Below are 20,982 nucleotides of genomic sequence, written 5' to 3'. Positions count from 1 at the left end.
CCGGGAAGATCCCACATGCCGCGGAGCGGCTGGGCCCGTGAGCCATGGCCGCTGAGCCTGCGCGTCCGGAGCCTGTGCTCCGCAACGGGAGAGGCCGCGACAGTGAGAGGCCCGCGTACCGCAAAAAAAAAAAAACAAACGACACAACATTCACAAAGCATCCACCCCTCTCTCCTGTGTGGTAACTTGTAGGAAAAAGTATAATCCTACTATTTAAAAAATCAAAACAGATAAACAAAAGCTCCAAACCTGTCTTCATAGATGAATGCTATTTACACAAAGGAGCAGTGGAAGACCCTTAGACTTCAGATATTGCTGCTGTGCCCAGAGGCTGTTCAACTGTTTGGTCGTCTTAACTGGTAATTTGTTGCCCTGGCAGTAACTCACTACCTGACAGCTCTGTGTTCCTAAAAGGCATAAATGCTTGGGTAAACTAGAAGAGGTTCTTTGGTTTTTCCCTTTTTTCCCCACATGCATGAAAGTATAATAAAGCCAATGCCTTTGACTCACTGAAATGATCAACAGTCCAGGCTCTCACTGCCAGCTCCTTTGTCCCTGTGTGTCCTTCACTGAACTTACCACATCACAATTAATTTATTTGTCTTCCCCTCTGGCTCAATGGAAAGCTCCCCAAGTGTGGGGAGAGTGTCTGGTCTGTTTCTGCTATAGCTCCAGGGTCTGGCATGGTGCCTGGCACACAGTAGACACTCAACGATTATTTGTTGAAAGAATACAGAATAAATGGACAGCTGACTGGACTAAAGAATGAACATGATTTAAAGAACTAGGAGACGGGCTTCCCTGGCGGCGCAGCGGTTGAGAGTCCGCCTGCCGATGCAGGGGACGCGGGTTCGAGCCCCGGTCCGGGAGGATCCCGCGTGCCGCGGAGCAACTGGGCCCGTGAGCCATGGCCGCTGAGCCTGCGCGTCCGGAGCCTGTGCTCCGCAGCGGGAGAGGCCACAGCAGGGAGAGGCCCGCGCACCGCGATGAGGGGTGGCCCCCGCTCGCCGCAACTAGAGAAAAGCCCTCGCGCAGAAACGAAGACCCGACACAGCCAAAAAAAAAAAAAATTAATTAATTAATTAAAAAAAAAGAATCAGGAGACACAAGAAAAAGTCTTTCCTTACGAAGCTTCCATTCTCTTTACTACCATGTAAAAAGTAAAGAGAAGTATGTTTCCATAGCTACACATTATGAAGCCAATGGAATAAATACGCAAGATGCAGACTAGGTAGGGCACATGGAACGCAAAGTGTTCTCAACGTCTTGCTTATACAGCTGCATCAATGGCTGGTAATTTCCTGTGAAGTCTTTGCTTCAGCTTCTTCACGCTAAGTTAGGCGCTGAAGTTTTCAGATCTACTACATTGGGTTGAAATTTCACACAAGGCACGCATACAGGTAACCCTCACGGTACCAGTACCATGCCTGGCACATGTCCGGTGCTCAATCAGATTTTGAGGAAGGAATGGACACATACATTACAGAGTAAAGCAGCCTCGCATAACCCTGAGAGGACGTCTGGCAGGAAGGGGGTTCGCGCCCACAGCACGGCTCCTTAGAGGCAACAGGGCCCCGTGGCTAAGAACCTGAGCTCCGCTGGGTGGGTTCCGAGCTCACCGCTTGTCCACCTGCTCCACGGCAACGTTGAGGCGTTTTGCAACGTCTTCCACCGTCTCACTGTTGGCGGAAATGATACCTACACTCTTGGCAATAGCTTTGGCTGTGATTGGATGATCGCCTGTGACCATGATGATCTAGAACACAAACAGTGAGAAGGGCACGTGGACGGTGAGGGACTCGAGCAGGGACAACTCGGTGTTGCCTGCTCCAGCACGGCCAGGGAGGACTTCGGTTCGCCCTGATGAGCCGTCCTGGATCTTCAGGTCAAAGAAACAGCTGTCTTTGAAGGGCACACTGATCCCACTAGATCTACCCCGGCTCCTACGCTTCTTACATTTCCTCCTCTGACATCCAGCCTTCCCTTTGGACATAACTTTACCTGTGCAAGGGCTGACAGGATGTCCCCTTGGGCAGCTTCGTGATGCTCCACAGCCTTGGAATTTACACGGTAATAGCACTCAGATTTTGGCTTTTCTATCGTGAGGGAAATGGAGTATGGAAGCTGGACCTCGAGATCAAGTAATAAAACCTATTACTGTCTATCACAGTCTAGGGCGAGATGTGACCACCGCGTGGCACGGGGACACAGCTTTCTGCTTGCTGCAGTTACTCTTGTGGTTTATTCCACACAGACACAATCACTTTGCTTTCATGGGACAGTCACTGAAATCTTAGTACAGCGAAAGTGGAGACTGAAAAGAGGGGAATTATGACATTTCGTTGAAGAGACCTAGATACTGACTGTCCCATGACAAATGTTCCCAGAAAGGGATCCAGCATCAGTGGAGGACTTGTTAATTCAGGAGTGTGCAGGTCCCACCTTGATCCCCGCACTTCGGCACTTTGTGACCGCGTCAGGGACCGTGGACCGAGGCGGATCGATCATTGATAAGAGGCCCACAAAACAGAAGCTGGAAGTAGGGAAGTTCATCGCATCCACATCAAATGAATAGGTTGCTGGAAACTCGTCCGCTGGCAGGTAGAGATGACAGAAACCTGAAGCGGGGATAAATTTGGGAGTCAACGAAACTAGGATAAGAAATGACACGAGAAAGAAGGAACAAAAGAAAGAAAGAATGAAAGAAAGAAGGAACATTTTCATACACTCTCGGTCCTTTATATTTTACCAATACTTTAGAGTTTAACCAGAACTGTGTAATTCCTTCAGTTCCATAACACATGTTGTCTTTAGCAAAGACATGTTTCATCCCCAAATAATTTACTCTGTGCCCATTAGGTTCTCTGCTATGTTCTGGAAACAGAAAGCCCAGAAGCGGACAGCCTTTACTTCTCGAGAGGGTGCAGTTTAGTGGGGGACAGACACAAAGAGATGAAGAGCCCGGAGCGGCGTGAGCATCACAGAGCAGGGCTACGCTCAGCCACCTGAGGACAGGAAAGACTTCGCCTAGGAGGTCACGCGAGCTCACTCTTGAGCAGGGAGTCGGATGTCTTCCGGGGAAGGAAGGGAAGGCCCTTTCCGGCAGAGAAAACAACATGTGCTCCCGCACAAACCAGGCAAGGAACTGGGGCATCGGGGGAAGGGCATGATGTTCAGCCTTTAATCACGTGTGAGGGAGAGGTCAAACGTGAGGGTCCTAGAGCAACTGAGACGGGCAGCGATCCTGCCTTGAGAGACTACTTGGTGCTGTGGGGCACGCTTCAAGCATTGTCAACTCATTTATGTACTTTATTTGCTTTACAGACTCAAATGTCCTGTAGAAACACACATTCCACAGATTCCATCTCTACCGGCAAGAGCTTTCACGACGTTTAATGAGCCTTATCGTCAGTACGAACTTCTGCTACCTTGAACCCATCCATCACCCTGTAGTTCAGAGCTGCTGTTTCGTCGGCCCCCGATTCTCCCGGCACAACGTGTCCTGTGATACCCCTTACGTTGCCACTGACAGGCTTCTGCCACGGTGGCTGTGCTTCTAAGGGTTCCTTCCACCTCTAACGCCCCCTTCTCTCAGTTACTGGCAGTACGTTTTCCCTAACTGCTCAGTGGGAAACTTCAACATTTTTTTAAACTTACTTTTCCCCTCTAACTGGCTGCTAAGCCTTAACCAGTTCTGCCTCCACAGTCGCTGTGTGTGACCTTCACGTTCCCATCGCCTGCGATCAAATCCGTTTTTGCCTGAAGGAGGGCAGCACCTCCTGCTGAGACCCACTCCGCTCCTGTCCCCGCCAAGAAGGGCGCTGCAAGCCGACCCTTCTAGCCCCGTTTCCCAGGACCGTGGTACCTCGTGCCCCTGCAGCCGCGACAAGGCCCGCGCCACTCCATCCGTTCCCACCGCCGTGCTCTGGCCCACGAGGTTCCCTCCGCGTGAGTGTGCCCCTACCTCCCTTCAAGTTCCCGCACGCAGGGTCCAGAATGAACTGCCAGCCCTCCCACGGTAACTTCCCAGATTTCCCCGATCTGGAAGGGACCGCCCCGCACACTATCCATCACACAGCGTCTCTTGTACGTTGACCATTTCTCCTTTATGACTCAAGTGGACGCCAGAGCTACTCCGCTACGTCACAGGCCTGCCTCCTCGTGTGCCGCGGGCCTCACGGGCGGGCTCAGGGCTCTGCTCACCCAGCACGCGCTCCCCCAGGCCGCCCAGCTCCATGTACGCCGTGTGGAAGGTCTGGGCCGTGCTCCTGTCCAGAGGCTGCTCCTGGCCGCTGACCATGATGGTGCTGCACTTCTCCAGGACCCGCTCGGGGGCCCCTTTCATCACCACGAGGAAACGCTTGTCACTGGGGTCGTCTGTCTCGTGTATGGAGAGCTGCGGGGGAAAGGGGTCCAGCATGTTCAGTGTGGCATCGGGCAATGACACCGTCTTTACTACTCAGGGCCTCAACTGGACAGATCTTTAAATGAGCAACACGACAAGATTAAACACACCCCTTCGTCTGTTGGCTACTGGTCCTTGATATCTAAAGAAGGGGTGTGCTCTGCAGGCGCATTCTGTCCTTTCTACTTTGTGCCCAAGCAATGTGCAGAGAGCTAGACTCTGTCCCAGCCCAAGGGGACACCCTGAATTTGAATCAGGGTGTCTCGCAGGGGGAAACTCAGCCTGTCTCTCAAACAGAAACTGGCTGCTTTAGGGAGGCCAGATGCGCTGTCGTCCTGTGAAAGCTTCTGCCTTGAACACGATCTCCTGGGGCGACCGTGGGGTGAGAGGGCTGGGAGCCGCCTGGTCTCACCTCCTGCCTTGACTGCCCTCCCTGCAGACCCGAGCCGTCCTGCACTCGGTCAGGCACGTGGGCGGCGTCACCGCCTGGAGGTGACAGAGGACGCGGGGGCTGTGAGGACGGCCTCTCATGCACAGGCCTCCGGGGGGACAGCTAAGTAACAAGAATCACAACTTTACCATCCTTACCCTTTGACCTCACAATTCTACTTCTAGATGCACCCTAATAAGATAATCGGGAAAAATGTGAAAAAATTTATAGACAAAAATAAAGTGGCTAAGTCTAGACCTTATTTTATACCAGGTACCCTTCTAAGCCCTGGAAAGAATTTTAGGAAGCTGGAGTGTTTGGGAGAGGATGAGTAAGTTACAAAGAAAAATTCTATCATTTTGGATCCACCAGTTGATTCTAAACCAGTAGTTTATAGACTTTTGGATATCAGAGATGAGTACAAAAAAAACCCAAAAAACAGAGGGCAAACATAAGGTTGCAGCTTTTTTCACACGGCCAAGTAGCGACATTAAAAAAACCAACTAACCAACCAAACCAAAAACCTCCATCTACCGTCACTATCATTTTCTGAAAGGTAGGGCATTTTAACATTTAAAGTAGGGATAATAAATACTTTTGTTGTGTATACTGTTCTGAGTGCCCAGAAATTAAACGGACTCATTTAATTCTCAAAACTACCCTCAAAACTATGGCCATGGGTACCATTATTACTGCCTTTTACAAGGGAAGAATCTGAGGTGTAGAGAGTTCAGTGACCGCTAGCAGGGGGCTGAGGTGGGACCTGAATTCTGGCCAGCAGGCCCCAGAGTCCCTGCCCTAACCATGCAAGACATAAAGGATAATCTTCTAAATTCAATACTTTCATCTCCATATAAAATTTTATAAGATATTGTCCTAATTTTCCACTTTGCCATAAACTATGGAAAATATTTTAATGGACTCGTCTCAGTTTGGGGAACTGCTATTCTAAGACGGTCCACTTTGTTTCCTTGGGTTGAACGATGCCCCAGAGACCCTCCAAGGTCATGACACCCAACCACCTTGCTTAGTGCTGAGTGTTGCTCGTGTGTGGATATAAAACGGCACTAATAGCATCCCAGAGGCTCTCTGGCCTCTTCTGAAGGACCCTCTCCTTTCCAGACCAACTCTGGGGAGCCCACTTCTCCCTCAACATTCTGTACGCGAGACCTCACAGAACCCGCCTTTCCTCACATCTCACACGGCGAGGAAGCCTTCCCCGGAGGAGACGGAGCCCCGGGGGGAAGCCGAGTCTCGTTCACGGTTGGAAGGCCATCCTGTCCGGCCCTAAGAGCAGGTCCCCTGGGTCTGCCTGAGCCCTGGCTCCGGCCCTTGCTGGCTGTGTCCTGTTTCCTCCTTCTCTACCGCCTAACAGAACTGTTGTGAGAAGTGTGGAAGTTAGCACATGATAGCTATTGTTACAATTACTATTTTAGAATTGCTACTCATTCTATTTTCACTATGTTTTTGAACAGAAATCTGATTCCCTCCACATTTTACATCACACATTTTGTTAGCTGTCTGTTTTGCTAACCATGATTTTTTACTGTTCCATCATCCACAAAGATGTTTGCTCCACAGTTATTTTCCAGTCCTAAAGTCTTTCCAGAGAAAATGTGTGTGTGGGTGGGGCTTCCCTGGTGGCGCAGTGGTTAAGAATCCACCTGCCAACGCAGGGGACACGGGTTCGAGCCCTGGTCCGGGAAGATCCCACACGCCGCAGGGCAACTAAGCCCGTGCGCCACAACTACCGAGCCTGCGCTCCAGAGCCGGCGAGCCACAACGACTGAGCCCGCGAGCCACAACTACCGAAGCCCGCGTGCCTGGAGCCCGAGCTCCGCAACAAGAGAAGCCACCGCAATGGGAAGCCCGCGCACCGCAACGAAGAGGAGCCCCCGCTCGCCGCAACCAGAGAAAGCCCGCGCGCAGCAACGAAGACCCAACGCAGCCAAAAATAAATAAATTTAGAAAAAAAAATGTGTGGGTTATCACCAGAGACTTGTACACAAACACGGTTATCCTAGTTACATAATTTACTGTTACGCAAAGACCAAGTCACGATGCCCCACTCTCAGCTTTGGAGTCCACGGGGAATCCCACCTGCGCCAGCGCCTTGGGCTGGAAACCGTCCTTTGTCCTAGCGTGACTGCTGGGGGCACCCCGGGCACGAGGGGTGACAACGAGGCAAGGATCGCCCTTCTCTTCCTGAGCCACGGGTCAGAGGAGATCCCTGTGCGCTGCCTGTGGCGCAGAACGGGAAGGCGGCGTGGCCGGCGCTCACGGGTCTTCACGAAGCGCAAGGCTTACCAACACGGCCTCGACGGAACTGCCCCGACTCTGTGTCGCGGTAGAAAAAGCACAGACTCAGGAGTCAGAGGTGTGAAAACTGCTTGTGCCACTTAGAGGCTTGTGTGACTCTGTCACGTCAGCGCTTTCTAAGTCCTGTTTCTCACCCTTCAGTTGGGGCTACTTGGCCCCACCTCACAGGCTTATCATGAGGATTAAATGAGACAAAGCACGCAAAGTGCCTGGCACAGAGGAGGGGCAGCGCTGCTTCTCCCCACGCCCCACCCTCCTCTCGTCCTTTGGGGTGCGGCCGCTGCCCCTCCTTGGACAGAGTTACCCAGCGCGGGTGCTGGTGCGTCTGTGTGCACGCGAGCGTGCGTGTCACACGGATAGATCACGCGTGGGAACGGCAGGACCTTCACCGTTCTTTCTCTATACTTACTTCAGGGAAACCTGTTCTGGGTTTACCAGACGTCCAGGCCCTGCATCTCTGAGGACTATATTTTTTTTTTGTTTTTTGTTTTTTTTTGCGGCACGCGGGCCTCTCACTGTCGTGGCCTCTCCCGCTGCGGAGCACAGGCAGGCTCCGGACGCGCAGGCTCAGCGGCCATGGCTCACGGGCCCAGCCGCTCCGCGGCACGTGGGATCCTCCCGGACCGGGGCGCGAACCCGCGTCCCCTGCATCGGCAGGCGGACTCGTAACCACTGAGCCACCAGGGAAGCCCTCTGAGGACTATTTTTGAAGTCAAGTGTCATTCACGATACATATTATCCAAAGGATACTTACACAGGTGGAAACGCTGTTCTAGCGATGATAAAGAGTCAGTTGTGACGAAAAACTCACCTGAAATTTGTTGGTCGAGTTAAAAGGTATTTCAGCTACTTTGCGGTTTCTTTTTCTAATTTCCATCACGTTACCCAAAATGACCTCTGAGAATTTCAAAAGTGCAGTTTCTGAGGCATCTCCAACCACAGCTTTCTGCGAATCAAGAGGATAAATAGTTGCAGCACATAATCTGGTTCTTCTCTGATCCTTTGCAACGAACCAACACGTAGCTTAAGCTTACGATCTACTGGAGAGAGAAAACAATTACCCCACAACTGGTGACCGACTTAGGACTGTTAACTGCAGGGCGCCACCTGCTGGCATTAGGGGAGTTCAGAAAAGTGAGAGCTCTGAGAGCAGGAAGGTTTCATGAAAAAAGCAGTTACGAACTAGATCTTGAAAGACAGGTGGGGGGAGTTCGCTGGCGGTCCAGTGGTTAGGACTCGGCGCTTTCACTGACGTGGCCCTGGGTTCAATCCCTGGTCAGGGAACTAAGATCCCGCCAGCCGCAAAAAAAAAAAAAAAAAAAAAAAAAAAAAAAAAAAAGAGAAAGAAATTCACTGACGTGGCCCTGGGTTCAATCCCTGGTCAGGGAACTAAGATCCCGCCAGCCGCAAAAAAAAAAAAAAAAAAAAAAAAGAGAAAGAAAGACAGGCGGGTTAGCTAGAGAGAGAGGATCAGAAGAAAGCCTTCTAGAAACCAGAAAGCAGAGAAGGAAGGCACGTGGTGGGGAAACTCTATCGTGAGTGCTGAAGCACAGGTGGACACAGACGATGCGGCAGATGTGAAGAACCCCAAAAGGCAAAAGCACTGAGACCTACACTCGAGAAGCAGAAAATAGAGAAGCATGGAAAGTTTTTGAGCAAAGTTAGATGAACTAGTCCATCTAACGAATGAAGTATTTAAGGAAAATTAGTGGCATGCAAGAAAGACGGGGGAGGGATAAACCAGAATCATGGAGGCCAATTAAGAGGTTGGTACAATTGTTCCGATGCAAGGTATTAGGGATAACAGAAACGTAAAGTTGGATATTCTGAAACAAGAGTAATAGGCCTTGGTGACTCACTAGATATTTGGGAAGGAGAAAGTTAAACATGACTTCCAAAAGGATGACAAGTAAAATGGTTACAGCATAGAAAAACAGAAAATTTGGGATAAGATATTAATTTGGAGCAAGTTTGGGTACAGGTGGAAGGTGACAAGTATAATTTGTTGAGTGTCTAGCATGCAAAACCTCCAAGTGGAAACACACACAGCTAGCTGGAGATGCATAGAATTTGGGTGAGACTTGAAAGATACAGAGAAGTGATTGGTCAAAAGGAGAATTAATGAGCTGGCTGATAAAGAAAAGCAAACAAAAAATATAAGTAAGAGTCAATGAAGGAAACAGATGGCAAACAGAAAAGCCGGGAGAACACAGATTCAGTGACTCCTGAGAGGGAGAGGGAGGAAAGGAGGGGAGGAGAGAGAGAAGTTTCGTATATTGCAATTATACAAGAGCTCCACGCAGCCCAGAGGAATACGCTCTAAGACCCCTCCTTCTATTTCTAGCCGATTACATTTTAAACATCAGTGAACGGCATTTATGTAATAAGTAACCTTTGACTATATCTTCTTAGATGATAAAGAAGTTAGGAAAGCAACTTAAAGGCACATTCATTTTCTGGAAAGAGACAGAATTTTCAAAAGGCCCAAGTGAATACTCTGAGAACTTTTAGATTTCTCGAAGCTCGTTACAGCAAACCAAAGTTTTCTACAGGTCTTGTGATTAGACTTGCTCTTACAGTATAAACCCTACTCAGCTGGAGAGATTAAGTCAAGCACCAGATCAGAACAGAGAAAGTGACTTGGCTCTGGCTGCAACCGAGACCGCGTGCAGGGCCTTCACCTTCATGACGGGGACGCCCTCCTGTCCTGGTCTGAACTCAGCGCGGTTACACAGCGTTATGATCTTTGACAGGGAGGCCCAGGTTGCAGAGCTCTGATCAAAGACTTGATCTGGAAAGAAGGACAGCGGATGCCAAGGGTGCTGGGCTCGCGCCCACGCACAGCACTATTCACCCCAAGGCTGCAGACCAGCCCCTCTGCCGAGTCTGCAGCGCAGGGCCGGGCTGGACGCGCCCAAGACTCACTAGAATGGTCTTCGCTAGTGTCCGCCACGAAGACCTGGTTGTCGAACCACAGGTGGGCCACGGTCATCCTGTTCTGGGTCAGGGTGCCCGTCTTGTCTGAGCAGATGATGGAGGTGGAACCAAGGGTCTCCACTGCCTCTAGGCCCTTCACCAGGCAGTTCTTCTTGGCCATTCGTTTTGCTGTCAGTGACAGAGCCACCTAGACGGAGGAGAGAGGGAGAAGCTTGGAGAAAAACCGCCCTTTTGCACTCGGGTTCAATAATGTAGAAACAGGTAGAGCTGGACTAGTGTCAGGTATGGTTATAGATGCAGTAAAGCTGCATCAGCCCCAGGGACTGAGAAAGCATATAAAGCCCTATACGTGGATATGCCCCAGTCCTTTCTTCTCTTGAATGTGGAACACTCTTTTGTCCCTTTGCTCCTTGGGGAGAATGATCCTAAGGCACCCGCAGGTCGCAGAGCCAGGCAAGTCACGTGTAATTACAAAGGGGGCCTTGGCTGTCACTCACAAGCAAGAACGCGTAAGACGGACTTCCACCGCTAGTTGCCAAAGGGCTTGTCCCAAAGGGCTACCTTGTTGCTTTGGGGAATCAAGAAGCATTTGTTTCGCTTTAAGAGCTCCACATTTAAACATTCTTCGCTCTCTCTGAACCCTGCAGATCTCAAAGGGTTCTGTTTGCCTCCAATTCTGTCAAATTACTCTCTGCTGGAGTCAGAGGAGACCTGGAATCAAAAGCTCCTGTCTTTGCTCAGGATGGGGCCAGGCCACCTGCACACGGGGCTGAAGATACGCAGCCCTCTTCCCCGCCTGTGGGGCCCGCACCGCAGAGAAGGGCCTTGTTCAAGCGTGAGCTAAGCAGGGAGAACCAAAGCTGAACCTGGACGTAAGCACGGGAAGGGGCTGAACTGCTCTGCAGGAACACACAGAAGGCATTTGTGTGTGTGTCCGTGGGAGTCTGAGAGGGAAGAGAAGCGAGGTGAAAAGTGTGCTCAAGTCCCTCAGCTGTAGAAGCTGCCAGAGGAGTTGGTTGGTTGGTTGGTTGGTTTTCCTTTTAAGAAGAGTGGAAATGTGGGGGAAGGTATCCGGCTTCTAGAAAATCCGTAAATGGTGGTTCAAGACTGTATTATCTAGATCTTAAGGGATTTGCAGACAGATGTGCTGAAAATGGAAGTATAAGTTTTCAAGGGCAATGCACTCAAATATTAACAAGTCACGATTCTTTTTGTCCCTCTAAGAGGCAGCCTGTTCAGAAGGTACCACGGTTGCCCCTGACGGAGCAGGCTCAGCCGTGGCGGACGCCCACCTAGCACAGCAGAGGGGCACGTTAGCAGGGTCAGGGTGCGACCACCAGCAGCGCGGACTCACAGTGACGGTAGCCAGGAGACCCTCAGGCACGTTGGCCACAATGATGCCAATGAGGAAGACGATGGAGTCCAGGACGCGATACTTCATGGACACCGCGATGACGAAGAAAAGGACGCCGATGGAGACCGCCACTCCCGCCACGATGTGAACAAAGTGCTCGATCTCGAGGCCGATGGGCGTCTTCGAGTTCTCGACTCCCGAGGCCAGCGAGGCGATCTGCCCAATGACGGTGCGGTCGCCCGTGCTGATGACCACGCCGGTCGCTGTGCCTACAGGTGGGGCAGACATTTTATTCCAGGGGTCCTCCGCTAGGAGGGGCCACAGCCTCACGGACCTCCCTCCGGGGGCTTACGGGGCCAGTCGGCCCATGACATGACTAAGGCCAGACGCCAGCTCTCTAGGTTCTTCAATTCCACGTTTTCCCTTGGAGAAGCTTTGCAGCAAGTGACGGTAAAGAGAGAAAAACAAAGCCTGAAGACGGAGAAGTGCTAGGAGCGGAACATGCGGTCCTGCAAGCGGCTGGACTTACCTTCCAGACAGGTTGTGGAGAAGAAGCTGATATTCTTTGTCTCCAGGGGGTTGTCATGGGTAAACTCACAGGAGCGGGGCTGGGGCTCGGACTCCCCAGTGAGAGATGAGTTATCTACCTAGAAGTTTTGAAACAAGTTCAGGATCAGGCACCTTGTCCCTTCCCCCGTTACTCCGAGACCTGGAAAGACCACAGCAAGCCAGCTGGTCACAAGCACGATCCTCGGGGCGCCTGTGACACTCACCTTACACCCCTGAGCAGACAGCAACCTGATGTCCGCGGGGATCCGGTCTCCTCCTTTAATCTCCACTATATCCCCCACCACCAGCTGGTCTGCAGGAACTGTCTTCTTCTCTGAATCTCGAATGACAAGAGCTTGCTGTGAAAGAAAACCGTGACCTAGGCCTCAGATTCCCTCCTGGAAGGATGCTGGCCCTCCTGCACCCTCCCCAAACCTCAGGAAGGGAGGTACTAGGACCCACAGCTCTCACAATAGCAGAAAATGAAACAAAGACTTTTACTTGGGGCCTGAAGACCCTAAGAACTGTTTTTTCTTGAGTACGAGCTCATGGAGATATTCTTCGACCCAGAAAATTCCGCCATGGGAGGGTACAGCAAAGCGACAGCCCTGAGCCTGGCGGAAAGGGAGACCATTAAGGATGAACGACCCTGCTGGGAGGTCCAGGAAGGCTCCTGAAGGCTGAGCCCAAGGGTTTAATAATCTTGCTCAGGTCGGGAAAACTTTAATGGCGCGAGAGGAGGGTCTCCGCTTCCTAGCACAAAAGATCCCACCCAGAGTGCCCTCCGTCCAGCAGCTCTGCAGACCAGCGAGGGCGCGGTTTTCCTGCCGTGCTGACAGCAGTGCACAGCCTCCCTAGAGGACCCCTCCTGGGTTCCTGTGGGATGGGGGGGGGGCTCCCATACTGAGAGCACTCTGGGGCACCAGGCGGGGGGGCTCAGAAATGGGAGCAAAGAGGGTGACACTTAAAGAATCATGGGTCGGCCTCCTTGGTTCACGCTCAGAAGCACCTGAACTGCTTTTGTCTGAACAGTTCCCCAGCGCTGAGCAGCTGCCACAGGAGACGCTCTGCAATGACTTATGTTCTCACTGATCATCTCAAAACCCTGGGAGGACGGCTAAGCACTTTTCTCCATCTTACCTCACTGATCATCCCAAAACCCTGGGGGGAAACAGGGGCTCCGCAGAGATTAGGTCCCGTGCCCAAGACTTTGCAGACAGCAGGGAGGGGGCCCAGGCCTCCGAGCTCCTCCACTCCCCCGGCCTGATGCTCGCTTATCTCAAGTCTCGCAGACACCACAGAGGGGGCCGCACCCACCTGTGGAATCATCTGGTGGAAGCTGGCCATGATGTTGGTGCTTTTCGCCTCTTGGTAATAGGCAAAGATCCCGGTTAAAACAACCACCAGGGCAAGCACGGAGCCCAGGTACACCTGGGTGAGGAGGACAGGTATCAGGAATGAGCCAGGTCCCAGGGCCAGGGTGCCCCGTGGTCAGCGAGGGACACGGCAGGAGTGTCCTGGTGTAATGTGCAGGCCACACAATTTACCCATCTGAAGCGTATGATTGAGTGGTCCTTACTGATGTACCCGGTCGTGCAACAATCACCACAATCCATCCTCCCAGTAAGTCCCCTTGAGCCAGCTGGCCATCACTCCCCACTCCAGCCCAGCCCTGGCAGCCGCTGACTGATCTGCTTTGTGAATCCAGGGCGGGTCTGCTCTGAACATTTCACATCAATGGAATCGCGCAGCATGCGGCCTTTCGCATCTGGCTTCCTCCTCTCAGCATCATGTTGGCCAATACGGTTTTGTGTTTCAGTCCTCCGTTACCAGCAGGCACAGAAGCTCTCCACAGTAAAGGGAGAGAATTCGCTTTGAGGAGAGAAAGCCCAAAAACACTTCACGTGGATATCGATTTTTTTTTTTTTCTTCCACGTAGGAACTTTTGTGTTTCTCTCTCTCTCTCTTAAAAATTCATGCTCGGGCTTCCCTGGTGGCGCGGTGGTCGAGAGTCCGCCTGTCGATGCAGGGGACGCGGGTCCGTGCCCCGGTCCGGGAGGATCCCACGTGCCGCGGAGCGGCTGGGCCCGTGAGCCGTGGCCGCTGAGCCTGCGCGTCCGGAGCCTGTGCTCCGCAACGGGAGAGGCCACAACAGTGAGAGGCCCGCGTACCGCCAAAAAAAAAAAAAAAAAAAAAAAAAAATTCATGCTGATACTGCCTCTGAGACACCAGAAAGTCAGATATAATTTCTGTGTTACACTTGGGAAAATGACTGATTTTCTCAGACTCATGTGGTGACTGATCAGTGGTGGACCCCTGACCCCAGCCCAATGCTCTGCCCTTGCGTTATGGCGCTGACCCCTCACCGCCCTCCGCCCCCTCACCGCCCTCCGCCCCGTTACCAGCAAACCCAGGAGGAGCCCCAGGGCCTTACGCTGTCCAGGGAGGAGGACTTATCGTTGGAGTACTGAATCCCATATGCGATCCAGCACAGGATGGCTCCTATCCACAGGAGGATGGAGAACCCCCCCACCATCTGCTTGAGGAACTTGATAATCTCCGGGGTTTCCTTGGGGGGGGTGAGGGTGTTGGGCCCATCCCGAGCCAGGAGCTCAGCAGCCCGGGTGCTGGAGAGACCCTGAGAAAGCAGAGCCAAAAAGAAACAGAAATCAGACGTTTCTCCCCTCTTGGGTCCGATGTCACATTTCTGCAGAGGGTGGGTAGGGGTTACTACGTCCCAACTCACTCACTGCGCTACCCAGGGAGCCTCTCTTGTCAGACTCCACCATTCCCTCAGCATGCCCTTCGGCCTCTCACATGCCGTCTCGGGGAGCAGCGTGGCTACTGCGCGCTTTCCTACACGTCTGCCTCCCCCGCCCACTGCGAACTCCTGAAACCCAGGCATCGCCTCTCCTCACACTGCTGGTATTCTTGTGGACTTGAACAGGTGTACCCAAATCTCCTGATGTTAAGACACCAAAACTTTTGAGATTGGAGATCTGAATTCACAGAAGGAAGCCCTGCTTCTGCGGTGGGAGATTTTATGAGGCACATGGTGTGCCCTGCAGCCTTGTCCCTTTCCGGAGGAGGCCCTGATAAGACCCTAATACGTCCTGGGCACAGGGTTTAAAGGCAACCCCTGATCATGACAACAAGGAAGCATCCAAACCCTCCTGGGGTCACCACAGCTGTGCTGCGGTCACAGTCAAAGAACTGTCTGGGACCAAGCACACAGCTCAGCAGAGGGCTTGGCCAGGGCTGTGGTTCAGACGGGCCAGCTCCCGAGGGGAACCGGCCCTGTCTCGCATGGTGGGCATGTGGGTGGCTGGCATTCTCAAAGTTGCAGCTTTAGGTCACTCATTCTTTTCCACAAACCCTGAGGACAGTCTCGGGATTCTCTCCCCTGTCACTGGTTCTCTGATGACTTACCGTAATAATGTTTGTACCATATTTTGTTTCCAATTCCTCATTGCTGAGTTTGTGGTCATCCTGAAGCCCAGGAAAAGAAGAACAGAGTGAATTAGATAATTCCAAGACTCAAACCCTAAGCCTTGACAAGCCCATGAAAGCTGGGAGTAGCACGGAGGAAGGCAGAGGGGCCAGGGAGTGTGGGATGAAAAGAAGGAACCTTTGTCCCAGGGGCTACTGCAGTGAGAGAAGAGAACCTCGCTGCAGGAGAGGTCACTGGCCAGGGGATTTTCTGGCCATCCCCGAATAGTTCAGACTTAACTTGCCATTCACCACAAAGTAGCTGTCCTTAGTTTTTCTGAGCAAAGCAGTGCATTTCACCTCAGTCTGGTCTCCAGCACATGCAAATCCTAGCACACCTGTTGTCCAGGCACCAGTGATCTGGACACTTAACTCAGACCCGAACTGTGGGATCAGTGGAGGGCTATGAGCAGTGCCAAACCATTTCACGTCCTGACAGCTGTTACCCACGCAGCCCTCACTGGGCAGGCGGTCTGGTAGAGAGAAGCATGCCTTTCCTTATTCCAGTACTTGAGACTCAGTTCACTGTCAGAGAAGCCCTCAGATTAAAAACCTGCCAAATAAATACTGGCCGGGGGTGTGGGGCTACACTTGCTAATTTTGCCACAGAATCATTAGGCTAAAGCAGAGTTTCTCAACCTTGGCATTATTGACATTTTGGGCCAACGACTCTGTTGTGGAGGCTTCTAGACACCAGCGCCCTCCCTTAAGAAGTGATAACCATAAATGTCTCCAGACATTGCTGAATGTTCCCTGGGGAGCAAAGTGCCCCTCTCCTCTCCCTTTGAGAATGTCCGGGCTAAAGGACTAGAAGCCTCTTCCTGTGGCAGAAAACCCAGGGTTAAGTCTTCCTCACCCCACCTAGAAAACCCAACATTCGGGATTCTAAAACTGATTGTCTGAAACAAAAATTTATACTGTGACTGGTACCAGAACCCTCTCTTTTCTCAAGTATTTGCAAAAAAGTTTCATGTTACAAAAGAGACTTTTTGCTCTCTCCTCAGCCGGATCTGCCTTGCTCATTCGTTCACTGTACCAATATCAACTGAATATGATATTGCTGGGAAGTCAAAGGATTAAGACACAATTCTGTGCACAGTACACCAAGTCTTGGGCAGAGAAAAGTTAAAGGATGATTAGAGCCATTGGTTTCATGCATGGACCTCAGACCTGAAGGGGCTGTACTGCACTATCCTCTCCCGCTAGCCCGGCTCTGGGGATGAGAGCAGGGCAGGGTGAGGGAGTGAACTCTGCTGGAACAGCAAGGGCAGCACCACGTGGCTCAGGCTTCAGTCACTACCCGCCCCTGTCTTCAGAAGCCAGGGATGCTACAGTTCTCATCAAGGCTCTAACTTGCTGGAGGGGTCGGGACGCAAGGGCATCCAAGTACGCGGTCACAAATTATAGGATTCTTGTGAGAAGGTTGTGAAAAAAGAGGGAAAGAAAGATGTATCTCAGCAAGGAAGCAAGGGAACACTTTGGCCAATACTATGGAAATTATTTTTCTGTATTACACATCTTCACAAAATGCTCCAATCTCAAGGGAGGTTCTCATGGTAATTTACAGGCTATATGATACAATGGATATATATTCATGTTATAATTAGCAATTTCAAGTAAGACTAATTATGTCTTCACCCCTAACTGCTAGAGATACGTAGGAAATAAGAATGACTATCTCAGTCTTTCTCCTGCTTTCGCTGTAACCCTCTGAACAACTCTAAGAGGTAGGTACCATTTTTAATTCCAATGTTTCAAAACAGGGAAGTGAGTTTCAGTCAAACTGGGATTTCAGTTCAGGTCAGTCCAGTTCCAGGGCTGTGGTCTTAAGTGTCGTCAGAAGATACATGGACAAATGCCTAGTGGTGTGTGCTGTTTAATGAGCTCTCCAGGAAAAATAAATAAAGAGCTCCGATTGGTAGCATTTACTGATTTCTCACCCCAGTCACACTTCACGCTAATACAGTATCAGTCAGCTTGCCGAATTCCTGAGTGTTTTAACAACTGGCTCTATAGCACACATGAGCACACACTACTACCAGCTGCTCAAAGAATCACAGCTTGAAGGTCTGCAGCGAAGTGCAGGGACAATCTAGCATGACCTCAGACTCACGGTAGAAGTTTCCCCTTTGGCATTCCTGAGATGCAGTGTCACATTTCAGTTCCAGGGCAGCTCTTTTCCAGGGCAGCCAGCTTTACTAGAAACAGGGTTGCACGTCCACAAAACACTTCCATTAAGAACACTGTCATTCTTATCTCACTTTTCCCCTGACAGACCCACAAAATTGTTTATTTCCCGTTTTACGTAAAGAAAACGGAGCTTCAGCGAAGCTAAGTAGTTTGCTCCCAGTCACAGATCAGCCACGGAGAACTGGACCTCAGCTGAGCCTCAGGTTGTCTGAAGCCAAGCCCAGCTCTCTTACCGCTGAAATTCTTTCTCGTGGGGGGGGCAAATATACCCAGAAACCTAGCAAGTGTAGTGCTTTTGGTTTCCCTCCGGGGTGGTTCTGCCTCAAATAGTTCAATCTTATCAGCTAAAATGTGGCAGCTGGCTGCTTGTATCATCTGAGCGAAGCCGCCAGGAAGGAGAGCGGTCTGGGCCCTCCATGCCTGTGGGGGCTGGAATCAGAGACCCCCCTCTGAGTGAGTCCCACCTGGGCGCGCCTACAGCCTGAATGCAGGGAGCTTTCAGAGGCCTGACCCCTGGGCAGATGTTATCACACCATTTTTTTTTTTAAAAGAACAAGGAGACAAGTCTCAGGGCTTTTCAAATTCTTGAGACTGAATTTTCTTCTGTGGGAGGTGGGTTACAGGGGCGAGCTCTCAGCGGGGAGGGCAGTGCTCGGGGGCACCCGGTTGGCTCAACTGACCAGATCGAGTTCTTTCTTAAGCTCCTCTTTCGGCTGATGCGTTTTGCGTTCCAAGCAGTTCTTTTTCAGGCCCCCGTACTTCTTGCCATCCCCCTTGTCCGTTTTCCCAGTGTCTTCGGTTCCACTGAGCTCCACCGAGTAAATTTCTGTTTTCTGAAAGAGAAGCAGAGGCGCGGTGCTGGCCCGAGGCGGGTCTTCCGCAGCGGAGCTGAGGCCTCCCCGGCGGCACCTGCAGGGGAGACGCGCCGCCCTCCCTCCGGCCCCTCCTCCCGGGAGCTGCTCCCTCCCCGCCCCGCGAACAGCGCCCCCCGCCGCCCTCTCCCTCCTCTGCTCCGGGGTGGAGGGCTGGCTGGGCGCGCGCGGGCTTGGGCGAGTTATTTCCCCGGCTCGAGACAAGACCCCCCAGGAGGGCAGGGTCTCCCTCGTGCCTGGTCCCCACGGCACGCGCCAGCGCGCCGTTCCTCGGCGGGGGCGCCCACTGAACTGCCGGGCCTCAGAGGCCGGGGCGGCTTCAGGACCACAGCGCACCGGTGGAGTCCCCAGCCCCGCGCCGCCTGCGAATCCGGACCCCCGCGGCCCCTGCCCCGCGTCTGGCTTCGCGTCTTCACGCCGGCAGCCCCGGGTCTCCGCGCAGCGGAGGGAGCCACGCGGAGCCCGCCCGCCCCGTCCTCCCGCCCCGCGCGTTCGCGCCCCGGCCGCACGCACCGGCCTCATGGCGCGGGCGGGGGCCCCGGGGGGCGGGCGGGGACCGAGGCCGGCGGCGCGCTCCTCGCTCCTGCGGCAGCCGAGCGCCTGCCTGTCCGGCTCCGGCGGCGGTGCGGCCTTAAATGTGCGGCGCGCCCCGCCCCGCCGCGCCCCGCCCCTCCAGCGGGCTGCGCGCCCGGCGAGCGTGGGCCCGGTGGGCAGTGCGGTCCCGCGCCCAGGCCTGCCGTGCGCCCCGCCCCCCGGCCTGCCGTGCGCCCCGCCCCGGGGAGAGCCCCCGCCCGCCAGTCTCTCTGAGACCTAACTGCTCGTCTGTGGGGGTTGCAGCTCCCGGTGTCCCGGCAGTAAGAAGCCCCGGATGATCGGAGAACCGGCTTCAGGGGGCGGTGATGGGGTCAGAGCGAACCGGGGGATAACCTGGAGACCCTCCGAGGGGCAGCCCCGTTCCTCTGCAGGGTCCAGACGGGGATGGAGGCGCCGTGAGGCCCGAGGGCTCCGGACGAGGCGCCTCCTCCGCAAGGGCTGCCCCACAGTCGCCACCATCTCCCTGCCCTTCTTCCCGAAAAGGCAGAGTTTGAACTCAAATCCCACCCCCCAACCCCCCACTCCCCCCGCCCCCGTGCAGCAGGGCAACAGCAATGAGTCACTGAGGCCTAAGGGACGGGAAGACTCCGGCGACATCTGGTTACAGATACGCATCACAGGTTCTCCAGCGTCGCAGCCCAAGCAGCAGTGTACTCCTGGGGAGGTCTGTGTAAGGAGATACAAGCTTGGTGTGAAGTTTGTTCCCACTTCGCTGGGAATCCAGGAGAAGGGGTCTTGCAGGCACAGAGTGGCTGCTCCTGCCCCAAGTTTTTGGACAGGCGGAGTAGAGGACACCTGGAGAGAGGCCCCTGGACTCAAGTGGAGTTCAAGCTTCCAGAGCAAACCCGATTCACACTGACTTGATTAGGGGGCCAGGAGAGAGGGAGGTGGGGAGAGGAGACGGCGCAGGTTTAAAAATGAGTAAGCTGGGGGCTTCCCCGGTGGTCCAGTGGTTAAGACTCCGCACTCCCAGTGCAGGCGGGCCGGGTTCCATCCCTGGTCAGGGAACTAGATCCCACATGCGCGCCGCAACTAAGAGCCCGCATGCCGCAACGAAAAAGATCCCGCATGCTGCGACGAAGATCTCGCTCCTGGCAACGAAGACCCCGCGTGCGGCAACGAAGAACCAGCGCAGCCAAATAAGCAAGCAAGCAAACAAAAAATAAATAAATAATAAGTGGAAGCACCCCCCCGCCCCCCCCGGAGAAGATTGCTGTTGATCTCGTTGGTGTCAAGTTTGGAAAAGATCTCAGTTCCTACCAACTGCACGGCAGAGAACACTGTCCTGCACTGTATGGGCCCGCAGAGATCCAGGCTTCCGCCAGGTGTCTGTCTCAGCCACTGCTCGTGTGGCCCCTCTGGCAGCCTCTGATGCCGTCAGGTGTCCTGGGTGTGACCTTTGCCACTGCCCCACACCCACCCTAACTCCAGAGGTACTGCTTCGCCGTCGCCAGTCACCTTGCCCCAGAGTCCTGCGGGGAAATGGCCTCCGGGTGTGTGTGATGCAGGCACCTGGAGTAGTCCTCACCTGAGCGAGACACAGACTCACCTCTCTCAGGCCCCAGGGCCTATCGACCCTGACCTCCACCCAGTTCTGGTGACCTCTCCTGGGCTGGCCGGAAAGGCCAAGGTACAGCCTGGGACACCTTCTCAGCCTGAGCCTGCAGTAGCAGCTTCTACTGAAGCTGGGTTCTCCTGTCTTTGAAAAGAAGCATATCCACGCTGGGTCTCTTCTAGGACTTTTCTGAGTGACAGATATTACATATTGGGACAGGCTGACATAATATATGTAACTATTCCTAGCTCATTTTAATCAATTAACGCGCTTAACGTATTTGGAATT

General features: G+C 53.1%; 1 protein-coding gene across 1 annotated transcript in view; it reads right to left on the bottom strand.

Moving 5' to 3' along the window:
• Positions 1 to 18,509, bottom strand: part of ATP12A (ATPase H+/K+ transporting non-gastric alpha2 subunit) — a 28,188-nt gene extending 9,679 nt beyond the window's left edge. The window contains exons 1-13 of the mRNA XM_007114192.2: positions 18,354 to 18,509; positions 15,424 to 15,483; positions 14,429 to 14,632; positions 13,312 to 13,425; positions 12,219 to 12,353; positions 11,975 to 12,092; positions 11,446 to 11,714; positions 10,080 to 10,278; positions 9,836 to 9,945; positions 7,966 to 8,100; positions 4,204 to 4,396; positions 2,443 to 2,618; positions 1,620 to 1,756 (exon numbers count right to left, since the gene is read on the bottom strand). Coding sequence (XP_007114254.2) covers positions 1,620 to 1,756; positions 2,443 to 2,618; positions 4,204 to 4,396; positions 7,966 to 8,100; positions 9,836 to 9,945; positions 10,080 to 10,278; positions 11,446 to 11,714; positions 11,975 to 12,092; positions 12,219 to 12,353; positions 13,312 to 13,425; positions 14,429 to 14,530 — 1,688 coding nt within the window. The 5' untranslated portion in view covers positions 14,531 to 14,632; positions 15,424 to 15,483; positions 18,354 to 18,509. The remainder of the gene's footprint in view (positions 1 to 1,619; positions 1,757 to 2,442; positions 2,619 to 4,203; positions 4,397 to 7,965; positions 8,101 to 9,835; positions 9,946 to 10,079; positions 10,279 to 11,445; positions 11,715 to 11,974; positions 12,093 to 12,218; positions 12,354 to 13,311; positions 13,426 to 14,428; positions 14,633 to 15,423; positions 15,484 to 18,353) is intronic.
• Positions 18,510 to 20,982: the final 2,473 nt, after the last annotated feature.

Source organism: Physeter macrocephalus, chromosome 13 (assembly GCF_002837175.3).
Source record: "Physeter macrocephalus isolate SW-GA chromosome 13, ASM283717v5, whole genome shotgun sequence".
Classification (NCBI taxonomy): Eukaryota; Metazoa; Chordata; class Mammalia; order Artiodactyla; family Physeteridae; genus Physeter; species Physeter macrocephalus.
Note: the sequence above shows the minus strand (reverse complement) of the source record. Positions and strands in the feature narration are given on the sequence as shown.